The sequence below is a fragment of the Chlorocebus sabaeus genome, chromosome 16 (genome assembly GCF_047675955.1).
Source record: "Chlorocebus sabaeus isolate Y175 chromosome 16, mChlSab1.0.hap1, whole genome shotgun sequence".
NCBI classification, from domain to species: Eukaryota; Metazoa; Chordata; class Mammalia; order Primates; family Cercopithecidae; genus Chlorocebus; species Chlorocebus sabaeus.
Window position 1 is genome coordinate 26,858,474 of NC_132919.1, and position 18,066 is coordinate 26,876,539.

Here is an 18,066-nt window from a genome sequence, read left to right on the forward strand (position 1 = left end):
GCAAAGAAATGGTAAGGCTGTCATTAACTAGAAAAGCCACCAGGATTTCTTTTTTTAAAAAAAGGAAATTAAGAGTTTAAATTCAGTTGGATCAACGCTACACATATCCAGGGTTTCCCAGAACTCACCACTGTTTGCTGGTGTTGCTGAAACTTAAGACTGACATTCTGGATCCAAAAAAAGCGGAAGGAGCCAATCTTTAGCTCCGCCTGCAGCTTCCGCTGACACCACTTGGTGGCCAACCGGACCACAAGCCACCTGCAGAAAAATTCCTGTTAATTCATAGAACCTTCTTCCAATGATGGTTCCCTTCACCCCTTGCTGGTCTTACAAAGCCTTGCAAAAGGTCGTGTCCTGAAACTGGATCTGAGCAACTCTCCTTTCTTCCAAAGCACCACTCTGTCATATACATTCAGCCACGCTGATCAAGATCCTAGCTCCCGACTGACCCCTCCACCCAGATGAAACCAGAAACTCCACCCTCTAAGTTGGAGACAAAAAAAAAAAAAAAAAAATTCCCTCAAATTGTTAGGAATCCTAGAGGCAGAGAGAGAAGGCCCCAGCAGGAGTCAAAGCGGAGGCGGCTCTGTTAGTTGTGCCATCACACTCCCTAGACGGTCTCTGTCTCCTGTCCCCAGCCTCCAGACAGGTATCCGCGAGAAGGCACTTTGAGGTCAGACCCGGCAGCTCGAATGCTGTTCTCCCCAGACCGATGCTGCAGGTGCCCTTCGCGCTTGGCTAAGAGGACTTTCAGGGGAGGATGGAGGGGGAAAGGGAGGCCACTGAACCAGGCCCCTTCCTCACACTCCTATTCAGTTCCTGGCCTCAGCATTTCCTCAGGCCCCGCCCGCTTCCTTAGTATCCCCAACTCGCAGCCCATCCCCGGCAGCTCGGGCCACGCGCCTCCTCACGATCCCTCCACTCGCCGCGCGCCCCCTCCCTCGACCCTACCCACTCTGCCTCCCGCGCCTCAGTAAGGCGCGCGCCCCCTCCTCAGTCTTTCTTCCTCCTCTCCGCCCCCTCCCTCCCGCCGCCGCCGCCGCAGCTGGGAGCCCCTCACCGGCCTAGAAAGAGGGCGCTAAGCGCAACCAGCAGCAAGACCAACAGCGCGGAGAAGAGCAGAGGCATTTAGGTCCGGGTCCGGCCCGGCTTGGCCCAGGCCCCCGCCATGCCGGGCCCCGACGCCGGATCCGCGCAGCGCCGCCGCGGGCCGACCAGCCTCGCGCGCAGGAGAAACGCTGAGCGAGGACGCGTAAGTGCGCACGCGAGCCTCGCCTTCCGCAGCCCGCCAGCCAACCAACGGCCTCCCTCCCCAGCCCTGCCCCGCCCCACGACCCGGCAGGGCCGACGGGCTGCGTGCGCGAGGAGCGGGCGTGGCTCCGGGCGGAGGGCGCAAGGGAGCCCACCAAGAGCTGACACACGCACCGGGCGCACCCCGCGGTGACCGGAATCGCGGGGCTCCGGGACCCGCGGGGGTCGGAGTCCGGGCCCACTCCCTGGGCTGGCGGTGGACCTGGCTGACTCATTTCGGTCCGCTGAGCTCACTTTGAGGGGAGTTGGAGTTCGCCTGGCCACTTAGGCCTGGACTCAGGGTTCTGCGTAAGTTACACCCCTGGTCAGATGGTAGCACTCCCATCTTATTCAAGATCCTGTTTGAAAATTACTGAGGCAGAAACTAGGAGGTAATTAAAAGGCTTCAAAAATCCCGCCTCATTCCATCCACAGATAAAACTAATGAGGTTTTTTTTTTTTTTTTTGAGACGAGGACTCGCTCCGTTGCCCAATCTGGTCTCGAACTCCTGCAGGCTCAAGGGATCCTCCTGCCTCAGCCTCCTGAGTAGCTCGGACTAAAGACGCGTGTCACGGTTCCTGGCCAATGAGTGTTTACTTCATTTACTGTTTGAACACTGTTCTGGTCAATCTACTTATGGCACGAACTAGGCCCTGATGGAGGAGATGGGGAAGATACTGCAGAAAGTAGTGTATATTGTTCTTGCCCTTTAGCAAAAAATAGTTTATCTGGGAAGCAAACATAATTACCTAAAATAGACAATACATAGTCAGTTTTGCCTGCTTCCTTCTCTGTAAAATAGTTTATCTGGGAAGCAAACATAATTACCTAAAATAGACAATACATAGTTTTGCCTGCTTCCTTCTCTGTAAAATGAGAGAACAGGACAAAGGTCCCTCAGAGTTACTGTGCTGCTAAGGATCAGTATCTGAATGATGATCTACTGATACAGCACAAGCTAAGGAAATCCTGAGGATTTCAAAATAGGTATTATGGAGTAGGTCATGTCTCTTTTCATACCCCTTCACTCTCACATCCTAATCTCCATATATCCTTCAAGATTTTACTCAGAGCCTCTCTTTTTGGCTCCCTCAGATAAAACGCCATTTCATCTTTCGCCTGTGTGTTGCCCAAAGTTGCTTTTGCTCCTCTGATTGGTTTCCTCCCTTATCTATTCCTCTCATCAGTGATTTCACATCTCCCCAAGAGCTCCAACGCTGTTTCAAGGTCATACACTGTATTTGCATCATCTTCCTTGTAATCTGCAGCCTTCCCCCATGGTATGTCCTCTGAATGCTCTGGGAAGGCCCAATTCACTGAAAACCTCTGTCCAAGTCAAGGAGGGGTGCCGTGCAACACATATCCCTACTCTGGTTCATCTTATCCAATCTGTTTATTGAGTCAAGATTCCTATCACTTCCTTCTCCCTAGACTGTTACCAGCCCTACTCCCAACCATCTCATAGCCTAAAATGTTGATTTTATCATTTGTCTATTTCTTTCTGGAGAGATCTTAAGGGATCAACACAAGTGAAGTGGAATAAAGGCAGGGAGTTGGGGGTGGGGGGATGGTTGAGGCAACAGTGGAGTTCAACTAATTCATAGCCTCCATTGAGACCACAAATCCTTGTAAAAGAGACCGAGTCTTTTAACGTCACAGGCCATGTTTGGCACAAAAATGGGGTCTCTAAATGTTCAACATTAACAAAGCAAACAAAAAAAAAAGAAAACCCGGAAGTTTCTAAAAATAAAAACGCCTGCTAGTCACTGAAATTCCAGCAGATGGCAGCCATCTCTGTTCACCAATATCATGACTGAAAGCTACAGGAGCAAATTTTCTGTAATTGACACAGGAAAGGAGGAAAGCAGGTAGGCAGAGGACAAAAGTGGTTTTCTATCCACCTTTCTGGAGAAATATATATCTACGTTTGTCCAAAAACCAGGATTTGTTTTCCAAAAGCTAAACACAATTGTAGTGCGCTTAAAAAAACCTGAGTCAGAAACAGCTGGATTCCTATTCCAAAATGATTTATTAGTTTTAAGAATTCAGGCCGGGTGCGGTGGCTCGTGCCTGTAACCCCAGCACTTTGGGAGTCCAAGGTGGGCGGATCACAAGGTCAGGAGTTCAAGACCAGCCTGGCCAATATGGTGAAACCCCGTCTCTACCAAAAAGACAAAAATTAGTTAGGTGTGGTGGCGGACACCTGTAGTCCCAGCTACTCAGGAGGCTGAGGCAGGGGAATCACTTGAACCTGGGAGGCGGAGGTTGCAGTGAGCTGAGATTGCGCCACCACACTCCAGTCTGGGCAACAGAGTGAGACTCCGTCTCAAAAAAAAAAAAAAAAATTCAGGCAGTAAGCCAGGCATGGTAGTTCACCCCTGTAATCCCAGCACTTTGGGAAGCAACAGCATGAGGATCACTTGAACTCAGGAGTTCCAGACCAGCCTGGGTAACCTAGTGAGACCTCATCTCTAAGATAAATCAAAAACTGACATAGGAGGATCACTTGAGCCCAGGAAGTCAAGGCTGTAATAAGCCGTGATTGCGCCCTTCCTGCCTGGGTGACAGAGCAAAGACCTTGTCTCAAAAAAAAAAAAAAAAAATTCAGGCAGTTATTCAACTTTTCTGCTGCACTGATAAAAATGCCGTATTACCCTATATGAATTCTGTAAAAATTAAATGAAGTAAGAGCTATAGGCTGGGCGCAGTGGCTCACACCTGTAATCTCAGCACTTTGGGAAGCCGAGGCAGGCGGATCACGAGGTCAAGAGATCGAAACCATCCTGGCTAACATGGTGAAACCCCGTCTCTACTAAAAATACAAAAAATTGGCCAGGCGCGGTGGCTCAAGCCTGTAATCCCAGCACTTTGGGAGGCCGAGATGAGCGGATCGCGAGGTCAGGAGATCGAGACCATCCTGGCTAGCACGGTGAGACCCCGTCTCTACTAAAAAATACAAAAAGCTAGCCGGGCGAGGTGACTGGCGCCTGTAGCCCCAGCTACTCGGGAGGCTGAGGCAGCAGAATGGCATAAACCCGGGAGGCGGAGCTTGCAGTGAGCTGAGATCTGGCCACTGCACTCCAGCCTGGGGGACAGAGCGAGACTCCGTCTCAGAAAAAAAAAAAAAAAGTTAGCAGGGCGTGGTGGCGGACACCTGAAGTCCCAACTACTTGGGAGGCTGAGGCAGGACAATGGTGTGAACCCAGGAGGCAGAGCTTGCAGTGAGCTGAGATCACGCTGCTGCACTCCAGCCTGGGCAACAGAGCGAGACTCTGTCTCCAAAAAAAAATAAATAAATTAAATAAATAAAAATATCTATAATATGGTACCTAGTATTTACGAGTGAATAAATACTGGTTCTTTCTTTCTACCCCTACCCATTTTTCTCATTTGCAGTAACAGATACAAAGCAAACATCTCACTGGTGGTTTATTATGCTGTATTCTGTGAGTTTTTAGCTATAATTAGTGAAAGATCTATTAAAGATGAGATGCCTGGAGAGAAGTCAAAGTAGAAAGAGAAAAGGCTTGTATGCAAGTAAAGCTCTTAAAAGGGCCCACATTGGAGGTTCATAGCGTCTCCAAAGAGTCTTAGGACTCGAGGATTAAGCAGCTAATGAAATAGCACACCTAATAAGTAACAACACAGTGACTAATAATAAAATTATTTTTATCATTTTGGAGAGAGAAAATAGGGGAAAAATCACATACATTAACAGTCCATGATGCCAAGCTCCTGAAGAGTAAAAGTTTACCAGCTAAGAGGGATGTTCCCCTCAGTTTGTTTTATCAGTATGAATGAAAAACATCTGCCCCTTTACCAGCAAGTCCTCTACTCAGAAAGAACTGACCCCACGCCAAGTCTGGGAGAGTGACTAGTTCAAGTGTGCAGGGCTGAAGTTTCCAAACACAGCTATTTTCTGTTGTGTATCTTCATCTCAATGGTGACATGGCCACTGCCCAAGGAACTTGTGGCAGAGATCCCAAGGTGAGGCAGCAACAGACGTCTATGAACATTGTGCGTTAACAGTGGCTCAGAGCCTCTAGATTCATAGCTCTGCATGGTGGGCTTCTGCCTTCAACAACTCACTGGGCTTCATGAAGATGCCTTCCATGGCTTTCCAATAGTTGTTCTGACTTGGCTGGGCCATGCCATGTACCTCTTTTTGCCCACTGATAGGTCGACCATATTGTTCTCCTGTGACAGATAGCAGTACCTCAGTGGAAGAGTGTTTGAACCGCACCTCACCATCTCTCACCCAGTAGGGTCCATTACAGAGTACTGTCCAGTCATCCAGATAATCACCTTCACCTTCCTCACCAAAAGCACTCACTTCCTGGAAAACACAGAAGGTAGTAATATTAGCATGGTTGACAAGGGCTTGAAAAGGAGTGGGAGGCAATGGGAAGAAAAAGAAGGCTACCCTGAAGTAAAAAATCAGAGGGGGCCAGGCTCATGCCTGTAATTTCGAGCACTTTGGGAGGCTGAGTGGGGCAGATCACGTGAGCCCAGGAGTTTGAGAACAGCCTAGGCAACATGGTGAAACCCTATCCCTAAAAAAAATACAAAAGAAATTAGCTGAGGTCACGAGTTCAAGACCAGCCTGACCGACATGGAGAAACCGTCTCTACTAAAAATACAAAATTAGCTGGGTGTGGTGGCACATGCCTGTAATCCCAGCTACTCGGGAGGCTGAGGCAGGAGAATTGCTTGAACCCAGAGGCAGAGGTTGCGGTGAGCCGAGATCATGCCATTGCACTCCAGCCTGGGCAACAAGAGCGAAACTCCGGTCTCAAAAAAAAAAAAGAAAAGAAAAGAAATTAGCTGGGCATGGTGGCACATGCCTATAGTACCCAGCTACTACAGCTATCGCCTGAGTCCAGGAGATCAAGGCTGCAATGAGCTGTGATCACACTACTGCACTCCAGCTTGGATGACAGAGCAAGACCCCTTCTCGAAAAAAATAAAAATTTAAAAAAAAAATTCAGCTGCTTTCCAGTGTTTCGTTTTTTTGTTTTGTTTTGTTTTTTGAGATGGATTTTTGCTCTTGTTGCCCAGGCTGGAGTGCAATGGCGCAATCTCGGCTCACTGCAATCTCCGCCTCCCAGGTTCAAGCAATTCTCCTGCCTCAGCCTCCCTAGTAGCTGAGATTACAGGCATATGCCACCACACCTGGCTAACTTTGTATTTTTAGTAGAGACAGGGTTTCTCCATGTTGGTCAGGCTGGTCTCGAACTCCCGACCTCAGATGATTCACCCGCCTTGGCCTCCCAAAGTGCTGGGATTACAGGCATGAGCCACCGCACCCGGCCATTCCAGTGTTGTTTAAAATAAACCATGAACCATAGAAAAAGATGAAAGACACAAAGGACATAAGAGGAAAAAATTCGTTGCTGTAAGATTATGGTCCATGGTTCCTATCTGAGTTATGGCATCAAAAACAAAGAAAAGAAAAAAAAAAGGTTATGGTCCAAACACTTATTTTGCAATTAATACTATAGTTGCCTTATATTTTCTATTACAGTGTTAAAACAGTATTTCTTTCTTTTTGTTTCCTTTGTAAGAGTTGGGATCTTGGCCAGGCACAGTAGCTCACTCCTGTAATCCCAACACTTTGGGAAGGGGAGGCGGGCAGATCGCCTGAGGTCAGCAGTTCAAGACCAGCCTGGCCAACATGGTGAAACCCCATCTCTACTAAAAATACAAAAATTATCCAGGCATGGTGGCAGGCACCTGTAATCCTAGCTATTCGGGAGGCTGAAGCGGGAGAATCGCTTGAACCTGGGAGGCAGAGGTTGCAATGAGCCGAAGGTTGCAGTGAGCCAAGACTGCACCATTGCACTCCAGCCTGGGCAACAAGAGCAAGACTTTGTCTCAAAAAAAAAAAAAAAACAAAAAGTTGGCATCTTGCTCTGTTGCCCAGGCTGTAGTGCAGTGCCTCAAGCGGTCTTATGGCCTCACCTCCTGAATAGCTAAGACTATAAGACTACAGGCCTATACCACCACACCCAGGTAGTTAAAAGTTTCTTTTGTAGGCAACTGTGTTGCCTTGGCTGGTCTCCAACTCCTGGTCTTAAATGATTCTCCCCACTTGGTCTTTCAAGGTGTTGGGATTATAGGTGTGAGCCACCATGCTGGCTTTAAAATACTTTGTTTTTTGAGATAGCATCTCGCTCTGTCACCCAGGCTGGAGTGCAGTGGCACAATCTCAGCTGTCTGCAACCTCTACCTCCTGGGTTCTAGCGATTCTCATGCCTCAGCCTCCGGAGTAGCAGGGATTACAGGCATGTGCTACCACACCCAGCTAATTTTGGTATTTTTTAATAGAGATGGGTTTTCACAATGTTGACCAGGCTGGTCTCAAACTCCCAGCCTCAAGTGATCCACCCACCTCAGCCTACTAAATTGCTGGGAGTACAGGCATGAGCCACCACTTTCAGCCCTTAAAATACTTTGTATCTCTTATTATTTGACTTTATTACTGCTTCATTCTCTTAACTAGATTTTAAATGACCTGATGACAAGTTCAAAAGGGAATGGACTCTGGGAGTCAGGGTGACCTTGAATCTCAACTTGATCCCTTCCTCTGTAAATCCTTTGAGCCTTTGTTTTCTCCGCTATAAAATGATCACAATATCACCTTATAGAGCAACTGTGAGAATTAAATGAGATAGCAAATATTAACTGAGCAAAATATAGCAAGTTCTCTATACTCTTTCTTTCTTTCTTTCTTTCTTTCTTTCTTTCTAATAAGGCAGTGAGAGAGCAAGTTCTCTATATTCTACTCCTCATCTAAATTCCATCATCCTTAAGGCCAAATATTCAGTTTCTATACAATGGCAATTGAAAAATTACTGATTATTTCAGAAGCGTGAGAGTGTGTGTGTGTGTATACACTCTACTTGATAAAACTGTTTCCCAGGAGGATACCAGTATGTAATTCTGATACTGCTATATTTGTATACTGGAACTGAAGTTCAATACATGGATGTCAGATGGTGGGAACAAGGTATCTTACTGTTGGAGTGGGAATTTACAAATTAGCACAGGGAGGAGGCTAGGATGACCTATGTGGTAATGGATTACAGCTAAAGACATCAGCCGCCAGGCCCGGTGGCTCACGCCTGTAATCCCAGCACTTTGGGAGGCTGAGGCAGACGGATCACAAGGTCAGGAGATGGAGACCATCCTGGCTAACACAGTGAAACTCCATCTCTACTAAAAATACAAAAAATTAGCCGGGCGTGGTGGTGGGCACATATAGTCCCAGCTACTTGGGAGGCTGAGGCAGGAGAATGGTGTGAACCCGGGAGGCGGAGCTTGCAGTGAGCCGAGATCGCGCCACTGCACTCCAGCCTGGGCAACAGAGCAAGAGTCTAAATACATATATACATACATCAATAAGAACCCTAGCCAGCCACAGTGGGGCATGCCTGTATTCCCAGCTACTTGAAAGGTTGAGGCAAGAGGACTGCTTGAGCCAAGAAGTTTGAGGCTCTAGTGCACTATGATCACACCTGTGAGTAGCCACTGCACTCCAGCCTGGATAACATAGAAAGAACCCATCTTAAGAAAAGAAAAAAAAAGGAACCTCATTTAACTTAATATAGATACAGATAGCTATGCAAATAAAAATTTATAGATATGGATATATACATGACTAAGCATACACAGATACAGTTTTTTTTTATTTAATTTTTTTTTTTTTTTTGAGATGGAGTCTCACCCTGTCACCCAGGCTGGAGTGCAATAGTGCAATCTCGGCTCACTGCAACCTCCATCTCCCAGGTTCAAACGATTCTCCTACCCCAGCCTCCCGAGTAGCTGGGATTACAGGCACCCGCCACCATGCCCAGCTAATTTTTGTACTTTAGTAGATACCGGGTTTCACCATGTTGGCCAGGCTAGTCTCGAACTCCTGACCTCGTGATCCGCCTGCCTCGGCCTCCCAAAGTGCTGGGATTACAGGCGTGAGCCACTGCGCCCGGTCTACAGTTCTTTATTCTGTCAAGTGAGAGAGTCTAAAAGAAACACTCCAGTAGCAACAAGCTTACATTAAGGCCTAGAACTTGGTTTTAATATCATTCTCCAATAAAAGGAAGCAGAGCTCCTTGGAGAAATAGCTGATTATAGTACTGGAGCAAGAAATAAACAAGATAAGCCTGGAGCATCTTTTGGTGCCAGAAAGGAAAGAAGTACTTTAAAGTGCACTCATATATACACACACACACAATGGGATACTGTCAAATGGACACAAAGCCAGCTGAAAGAATTCCTGATGGCCAAAGTTGGAAAAATTTGAGCAACAAAATATAGTAGTATTAGATTATAACAAAGTATAAACTATCCATGAGTTTATGCTAATGTAAATAACTGAATAAATAAATTGGGGAAAAGAGACAAATCCCCCATATGGAAAAATCCCAAATAAAATATGTAGATATTCCACCCTAAGGTAGAGTGAGTGTAACTCTCCAGTCTGTAAGAGTGAAATGCACATAGTGACTTCCTTCCAAAAAGTGTATGGAAAGGGGAAAAATGAAGAGAGTAACTTTACAGGAGAAACCTAACCAACAAACACTACTTCAGCCAGGTAATCATGGTCAACACCAACAGTCACAAATCATAAAGACAGTATGTACCCCTGATACGATGGGATAAAAATGGCACTTTACCTCAGTGATCTTCCTCTCAAACCCTTTATAAGTCCAGTCTAATCACAAGAAAAACAGACAAATTCCAATAGAGGGCAATCTACAATACACCTGACCAGCACTCCTCAAAGCTGTCAAGGTCATCAAAAACTAGGGAAGTCTGAAAAACTGTCACAGCCACAACAGCCTAATGAGACATGGCAAGTATATGTAATGTGGTATTTTGGAACAGAAAAAGAACATTATGTAAAAAACTAAGGGACCAGACACGGAGACCTCACACCTGTAATCCCAGCACTTTGGGAGGCCAAGGCAGGTGGATCACGAGGTCAGGAGTTCGAGACCAGCCTGGACAACTTGGCAAAACCCCGTCTCTACTGAAAATACAAAAAGCAGCCAGGCGTGGTGGCAGGTGCCTGAAATCCCAGTTACTCAGGAGGCTGTGGCAGGAGAATAGCTTGAACCTGGGAGGCGGAGGTTGCAGTGAGCCGAGATCGTGCCACTGCACTCCAGCCTGGGAGAAAGCGAGACTTTGTCTCAAAAAAAAAAAAAAAAAACCTAAGGGAATCAGGAAAAAACTATGGACTTTAGTTAATAAAACTGTATCAATATTGCTTCATTAAATGTAGCAAATTTACCCTTCCAAGGTAAGATGTTAATAAGGAAAACTGTATACAGGGGGTGGGGATAGGGAAGGAGTCATTAAGGGGTCCACATCCCCTGATAACCCAAGGCTTAAAACAGTGGCACAAGGCCAGGCATAGTGGCTTATGCCTGTAATCCCAGCACTTTGGGACACTGAAGGGGGCAGATAGCTTGAGCTCAGGAGTTTTGAGACCAGCCTGGGCAACATGGCAAAAACCCGTATCTACAAAAAAAATACGAAAATTAGCCAGGCATGGTGGCATGAGCCTGTAGTGAGGGCTGAGGTGGAAGAACTGCTTGAGCCCAGGAGGCTGAGGCTGCAGTGAGCAAGATCACACCATGCACTACAGCCTGGGTGACAGAGTGAGACCCTGTTTAAAAACAAAAAACAGGTGGGGCACGGTGGCTCAAGCCTGTAATCCTAGCACTTTGGGAGGCCGAGACGGCGGATCACGAGGTCAGATCGAGACCATCCTGGCTAACATGGTTGAAACCCCGTTGCTACTAAAAAGTACAAAAAACTAGCTGGGCGAGGTGGCGGGCACCTGTTGTCCCAGCTACTCGGGCGGCTGAGGCAGGAGAATGGCGTAAACCCGGGAGGCGGAGCTTGCAGTGAGCTGAGATCCGGCCACTGCACTCCAGCCTGGGTGACACAGCGAGACTCCGTCTCAAAAAATAATAAATAAATAAAAACAAAAAACATAAGTGACACAATAGCAAATCCATTTTCCTAATGTAACTAGTTAGCATCATTAAAAAAAAAAAAACTACAATTTGGAAAACATTGGGTTTCTTTATTACAGGGTATCAGAACTTATGATATGCTAATGTACATCCAGTCTGTCTGTCCTTCCCATTTCTTGATTTGGTTTAGTTGTTGTCTCCACTTTGACCAGAAACGATTTTCTTCACACTTACAAAACAGAGCCGGGCGGGTGCAGTGGCTCATGCCTATAATCCCAACATTTTCAGGAGGCCAAGGCCAGTGGATCACCTGAGGTCAGGAGTTCGAGACCAGCCTGACCAATATGGTGAAAACCCATCTCTACTAAAAATACAAAAATTAGGCCAGGAACAGTGGCTCGCGCTCGTAATCCTAGCACTTTGGGAGGCCAAGGTGGGCAAATCACAAGGTCAGGAGTTCAAGACCAGCCTGGCCAACACAGTGAAACCCCATCTCTACTAAAAATACAAAAAAAAAAAAATTAGTCAAGTGTGGTGGCACATGCCTACAGTCCCAGCCACTCGGGAGGTTGAGGTGGGAGAACCGCTTGAACCCAGGAGGCAGAGGTTGCAGTGAGCTGAGACCATGCCATTGCACTCCAGCCTGGATGACAGAGTGAGACTCCATCTCAAAAATAAAAAAAAAAAAATACAAAAATTAGCCAGGCATGGTGGCATGCACCTGTAATCCCAGCTACCCGGGAGACTAAGGCAGGAGACTTTCTTGAAGCCGGAGGCAGAGGTTGCACTAAGCCAAGATCATGCCACTGCACTGCAGCCTGGGTGACAGAGAGACACTTCATCTCAGAAACAAAAAAATAAAAACAAAAAAACCTCACACAAAAACAGAGCCATTTCCCCAGGTCTGCACAAAAGAGAACAGCTACACCTAGAAAAGAAACAATTAAGAACCAAGAGATCAAACAAGCACCCACTGAGTAATGCAGAGCAGCAACGATCCATCGAAAGCTACCTCACCTGGTTTCCAGAAAGAGGTGAAGTGAAGTGGTGACTATGGAGGTTTCGGCCAGTGTTGACATGTGTCAACCGGATGGGCTGGCCACACTTGATGGGGGTTCCCCTCTCACACACTGTGGCAGTCTTCCCCCGTATCCTCCAGTAACTGTTGCTGTCATCCACAGAGGTTACACCTGTTACTGACTGCTGCCCACTACCTGCAGTTAAGAAAAGAAAGACAACTCTCTTTCTCTGCCATGGACAACATGCTCAGAGACAGAAGCTCGAGGGTGCTCAAGATTCAGCTTCACCTGTAACCCACCATGACCAAGGAAGACACGCTGCTGGAGGTGTAATGGATTATTAATGCTGCTTTACAAGAGGCTGAAGACCGCCCTCAGCAATGAAGGCCTAGCAGGTGAAACCTGAAAAGCTGCCAAAGCCTTAGACAAGGGCCAAGCCCATCTTTGTGTGCTTGCATCCAAATGTGAAGAACCTATGTATATCAAGCTAGGGGTGGCTCTTTGTGCTGAACACAAAATCAACCCAATTAAGGTTGATGACCTTAAGAAACCAGAGAAATGGCTAAGCCTCTGGAAAACTGACAAGACAAGGAAAACTTTGTAAAGTGGTTGGTTGCAGTTGTGTCACAGTGAAGGGCTATGGCAAAGAATTTCAGGTCAAGGATGTGACAGTGTACTTCAAATGTAAGAAATCAACAAATAAATTTGGTACCCATTCCTCAAAAAAAAATGGCAAGTGAGCTCAACCTCACCCTTATTGCCTATGGCCAATATTGTACCCTGTGTCATGAAACAGGCAAGAAGGGGTGGGGAGAAAAATGCTATGCTTGGCAATATTTTTTCTTCTACAACATTAAAATATTTATAAAAAATACAAACTGTGCTGGGCGTGGTGGCTCACGCTTGTAATTCCAGCACTTTGGGAGGCTGAGGCAGGTGGATCAGGAAGTCAGGAGTTCAAGACCAGCCCCACCAACACAGTGAAACCCCGTCTCTACTGAAAATACAAAAATTAGCTGGGCATGGTGGCAGCAGCCTGTAATCCCGGCTACTTGGGAGGCTGAAGCAGGAGAATCACTTGAACCCGGGAAGCGGGGGTTGCAGTGAGCTGAGATCGCGCCACTGCCCTCCAGCCTGGGTGACAGAGCCAGACTCTGTCTCAAAAAAAAACTGTGTCTACATAATACTAGTTATTATATGATAAAGCATACTTAACGGTATGTCCTATCAGAAAATTGTAAGAGTTTGCATCAAAGGATATCCAAGGCACAAATTTATGTAGAGTTTTTTGAGGCACAAGCAGTACTAACCTGTAGACACTAGCCTGGATAGCCCCTAATGTGTCTAATCACATAATTTTAACATGTTTGTAATATTATTCATGTTCATTAACTATTATGATAAAAATGTTTATTTTTCGGTCGGGCATGGTGGCTCACGCCTATAATCCCAACACTTTGGGGGGCCAAGGCAGGCGGATCACAAGGTCAGAAGATCGAGACCATGGTAAAACCCCGTCTCCATTAAAAATACAAAAAATTAGCCGGGCGTGGTGGTGGGTGCCTGTAGTCCCAGCTACTCAGGAGGCTGAGGCAGGAGAATGGCGTGAACCCGGGAGGCGGAGCTTGCAGTGAGCCCAGACTGCACCACTGCACTCCAGCCTGGGCAACAGAGACTCCGTTTCAAAAAAAAAAAAAAAAAAAAACAGTTTATATTTCACAATTAAAATGAGACTACTTTATATTGCCAACTTTAATCTAAGCAAGCATCTCTGACCAAGTTGGCCATCATCTGACCAACTCCCACGAGTGGTCACAATTATTATAAAAGTATTCTTTGAGCAGGGCACAGTGGCACACGCCTGTAATCCTAGCACTTCGGGAGGCTGAGGCAGGCAGAACACAAGGTCAGGAGTTCGAGACCAGCCTGGCCAACATGGTGAAACCCTGTCTACAAAAAATATAAAAATTAGCTGGGCGTGGTCGCACGCGCCTGTAATCCCAGCTACTTGGGAGGCTGAGGCAGAAGAATTGCTTGCATCTGGGAGGCGGAGGTTGCAGTGAGCTGAGATCACACCACCGCACTCCAGCCTGAGTGGCCAGGAGAGACTCTGTCTCAAAAAAAAAAAGTATCCTTGGAGGTCTGGCACAGTGGCTCATGCCTGTAATCCAAGCACTTTGGGAGGCTGAGGTGGGAGGATCCCTTGAGTTCTGGAGTTTGAGACCAGCCTCAGTAACATAGCAAAATCTGGTCTCTAAAAAAAAAAAAAAAAAAGACATATATATATATATATATATATATTTTTTTTTTTTTTGAGACAGGGTCCCTCTGTCACTCAGGCTGGAGTGCAGTGGTATGATCACAGCTTACCACAGCCTTGACTTCCCAGGCTCAGGTGATCCTCCTACCTCAGCCTCCCAAGTAGCTGGGATTTCAGGCGCCTGCCACCACACCCGGCTAATTTTTCTATTTTCTATAGAGATGGGTTTTTGCTATGTTGCCCAGGCTGGTCTCGAATTCCTGGGCTCAAGCAATCCAACTGCCTCAGGCTCCCAAAGTGCTAGAATTACAGGTGTGAGCCACCATACCCAGCCTAAAAAAATTTTTTTTATATTTAAGAGAAAAAAAAGAGGCTGGGTACTGTGGATCACCGTCAATCCCAGCACTTTGGGAGGTCAAGGTGGGCAGATCGCTTGAGCCCAGGATTTCAAGACCAAGCCCAGGCAACTGACAAAACTCCATCTCTACAAAAGACGCAAAAAATTAATCAGGTGTGGTGGGGTGCACTTGCAGTCCCAGCTACTCAGGAGGCTGAGATGTGAGGATTGCTTGGGCCCAGGAGGTCAAGGCTGCAATGAGTTGTGATTGTGTCACTGCACCTCAGCTTGGACGACAGAGTAAGACTCTGTTTCTTAATTTCTTTCTCTTTTTTTTGAGACAGAGTCTGTTCTGTCACCAGGCTGGAGTGCAGTGGCACGATCTCGGCTCACTGCAACCTCCAATTCTCTGGTTCAAGTGATTCTCCTGCCTTGGTCTCCCATGTCTCTTAAAGAAAGAAAAAATCTAGCTACAGGATTTAAAAAGCTGGGGCGGGGGGGTGTGGTATACAAATAATCGCTGATAGCTAATGTGTGTTACTAAGACTGCTCAGCACCACAGTGTGTGAGGACTTACTGGGTATCTAGCACTGACCTAAGTCCTTTGTTTGAATATTCTTATTTGACATCTACATCTATTTGCTGAAGTAGGTATTATTATCCCCAGCATACCCAAGGTCACACAACTCTAAGAAACAAGGCTGGGACTGAATGAACCTAGACAGCCCAACTCTAGAACTAATACTCTTAACCATTCTGCATCATATCTCACTAAGATCATATTTCTTCCAAAAGCTTTAAATTGTCAGGTTTCCCCAAACGAGCTACTCTCATAAACACCGGGGATACCCGCTTTCCTAGGCTTCATTCACTATCCAGGTCTTTGAAAGCATTCATATTTCCCAGATACTTTCCTCCAATAGTTTTACCTGTTCCTTCTAGCTTTGCTTTCAGCTCCATGGCCTTGCCTGACCAAAGACTTTTGATATTTCACTTTTACCACGTATACCATTATGCCTTGTGCCAGTTACACAGGTAAATATAGCCAACTATCAGCTCCTTTCTACTGTCTCCTTCCACTCAGCTCATGACTTTATTATATCTTTCTTTTTCAGAAAAGCCAAACCAAGTCTCCCCTCCTACTTCTGGTTACTGCCTTACAGCTCTCTGGGGTCCTCACAGCCACACTTCACTACTAAACCATGGTCTACATTTTGTCTCCTACGTTTTCTGCTTTCTATTCAACCCTTCACTTCCTCCTCCAAATCCTTACACCTTGGGATTATCCAAAGTTCTATGCCTGGCCTTCATATATTTCCACCTGTAGTTCTTAAATTGCTGAAGGTCAGGACAAAAGCATTTGTATTTTTAACAAGTTTCTCAAGTTATTCATATTGATCCCAGATTGAGAACCACAGTTCATCCTGGGCAATTTCATCCACTACCCTGACATTTTCAACCACAGTCTGTACAAGATGTTGTATTTAATGTTGTATCTAATGTGGTATCTCAGGCTCAGCAGAGATCCCTTTTGGGAGCTCCAGACTGAACCTGGTTCCCAAATCTGGCTGTCCATCAGAATCACCTGAAGAGCTTTTTAAACCTACAGATTGCTACTGCCAAGCCTCTGTCCACTTCCACTCTAATTCAGTAGATCCAAAGTTGGAAACCAAAGCAAATTTAAAAACAAGCCTGACAACATGTTAGGTGTTCACTGAATGGGTGCTAGGATTATTAAGACATCGCAGTGATAACTCACGTCCTTGCCTAGTCTAACTGATCAGATAGGTTTTGGGAATCATGAACCAGACTAGCCCACCTGACAGAACTCTTTCCTCCCTCAGCAAACAGCATCATTAGTCATCCAAGATAGAATTCTACCAGCTATCTTAGATGCCTCTCACATCTCACTAGCTGACCTTCATTCTTTTTTTGTTTGCTTATCTTTTTTTTTCAGGCAGATAAGACTTTCTTTTTTTGGTCTGTTTTTATTATATTGTAATCTTCTTGACTGATTATCACTACCGAATCTCTTGCAGGTAGTACAATTCTAGTCATATAGTAGGAACTCATTAAGACCTATGCTGAATGAATGAATTCAAATAACTTATTATTAAACATTTTAATTTCAAATGCTTAAAAAAAAAAAGTTTCTGTGCAATTCCTGTCACTGCTCCAAGTTCCTTATAAGAAGGAGGTTCAGATTTGGGTAGAAGGGGCCCAAAAGACAGGAATTAAGGAGCAAGTGTAAGATGCAGAAGAGCTGGAAGACAAAGGGTTGTAGTCAACGAGTGAGCTCTTGGAGTTTAAAGTTTCAGATATAGTACTTACTGTAACTTTAAAATTTCAGACACAGCACTTTCTGTAATTTTCTTGTCTGTCTCTAAAGCAGGCTTTGAACCTGGATAGATTTGGATAGAACCCCGACTTTGACATTTGCTAGCTGCAAGGCTTTGAATAAACGATTTAATTTCTCTGCGTCTGTTAACTCATCTGTGAAATGAGGATAACAATAGTATCATCTTACCTGAATGTTAATAAGCGGAAAAAGTACATAGGTAACGTGCCTGGCCTGTAGTTCACCAAATATTAGGTGGTGTTGCGATTAAGATGCCTTAGAACAACTCAGTTCTCCGACTCTCCAGACCTGAGGAACCTTCCCAGGGAACACCTAACCTTCCCAGACCACACCCTCAGATTTTCTTTAGGCCCCGCCCCTCCAGATACTCCCAGGCCTCCCTAGCCCACCCGAGCCCGATCCCCAGCATTACCTGACCCATAGCGCACGTCGTGTGAGTGCAGTCGGACGTTGTGGCGCGTATTGAGTAGCTTTACCACGGAGCCGCAAGTAACGACAGCCAGGCTGGACGCACCCACAGCGCTCCACAAACCCCCCAATAACAGTAGACGTACTACAGCCATCCTAGCTGTATCGCGGAGCCCCAAATCTTCGAAAAAAAACGCGGCCCCTCCCCGGAACCGGAAGCTGAAGACGATACCACGGAGAGAAGGAAGTGAAGAAGCCCGAGTCTGATCTTTATGGTTTATCTGGCTAGAGCGGCCTGAGAAACAGGCTGAGCCTGGTTACTTACGATACTCTCGCTCTGTTCCAGGGGCTCAGTGACAGCTGCCTTCCTGAGCCGCTTCGGTTACCGTTCGCACCCACGGGACGAAAG

The 18,066-nt window shown here is 46.2% G+C and overlaps 2 protein-coding genes across 3 annotated transcripts in view; both read right to left on the bottom strand.

Annotated features, from left to right (window-relative positions):
* The window catches only part of BLTP2 (bridge-like lipid transfer protein family member 2), a 31,773-nt gene extending 30,534 nt beyond the window's left edge, over positions 1-1,239 (bottom strand). For both annotated transcript variants that reach the window (XM_008010793.3, XM_008010792.3), the window contains exons 1-2: positions 1,061-1,239; positions 129-258 (exon numbers count right to left, since the gene is read on the bottom strand). In XM_008010793.3, the coding sequence (XP_008008984.3) occupies positions 129-258; positions 1,061-1,128 (198 nt within the window). In that variant the 5' untranslated portion in view covers positions 1,129-1,239. The remainder of the gene's footprint in view (positions 1-128; positions 259-1,060) is intronic.
* Positions 1,240-4,943: 3,704 nt separating this feature from the next.
* Positions 4,944-18,066, bottom strand: SDF2 (stromal cell derived factor 2). Its single transcript, XM_008010809.3, has 4 exons — positions 17,983-18,066; positions 17,662-17,876; positions 12,292-12,488; positions 4,944-5,627 (listed from the first exon to the last, which is right to left on the bottom strand). The coding sequence occupies exons 2-4, from the start codon at positions 17,810-17,812 to the stop codon at positions 5,340-5,342; spliced, it is 636 nt and encodes a 211-aa protein (XP_008009000.1). The 5' UTR covers positions 17,813-17,876; positions 17,983-18,066; the 3' UTR covers positions 4,944-5,339.

What these genes read in the sequence shown, in the direction of transcription:
- SDF2 (XM_008010809.3), bottom strand. Translation starts at nt 17,812, where the DNA reads ATGGCTGTAGTACGTCTACTGTTATTGGGGGGTTTGTGGAGCGCTGTG. An exon ending in CGACGTGCGCTATGGGTCAG is followed by an intron (nt 12,489 to 17,661) that starts GTAATGCTGGGG and finishes TCTTAACTGCAG; the next exon opens with GTAGTGGGCAGCAGTCAGTA. An exon ending in CACCTCTTTCTGGAAACCAG is followed by an intron (nt 5,628 to 12,291) that starts GTGAGGTAGCTT and finishes TGTGTTTTCCAG; the next exon opens with GAAGTGAGTGCTTTTGGTGA.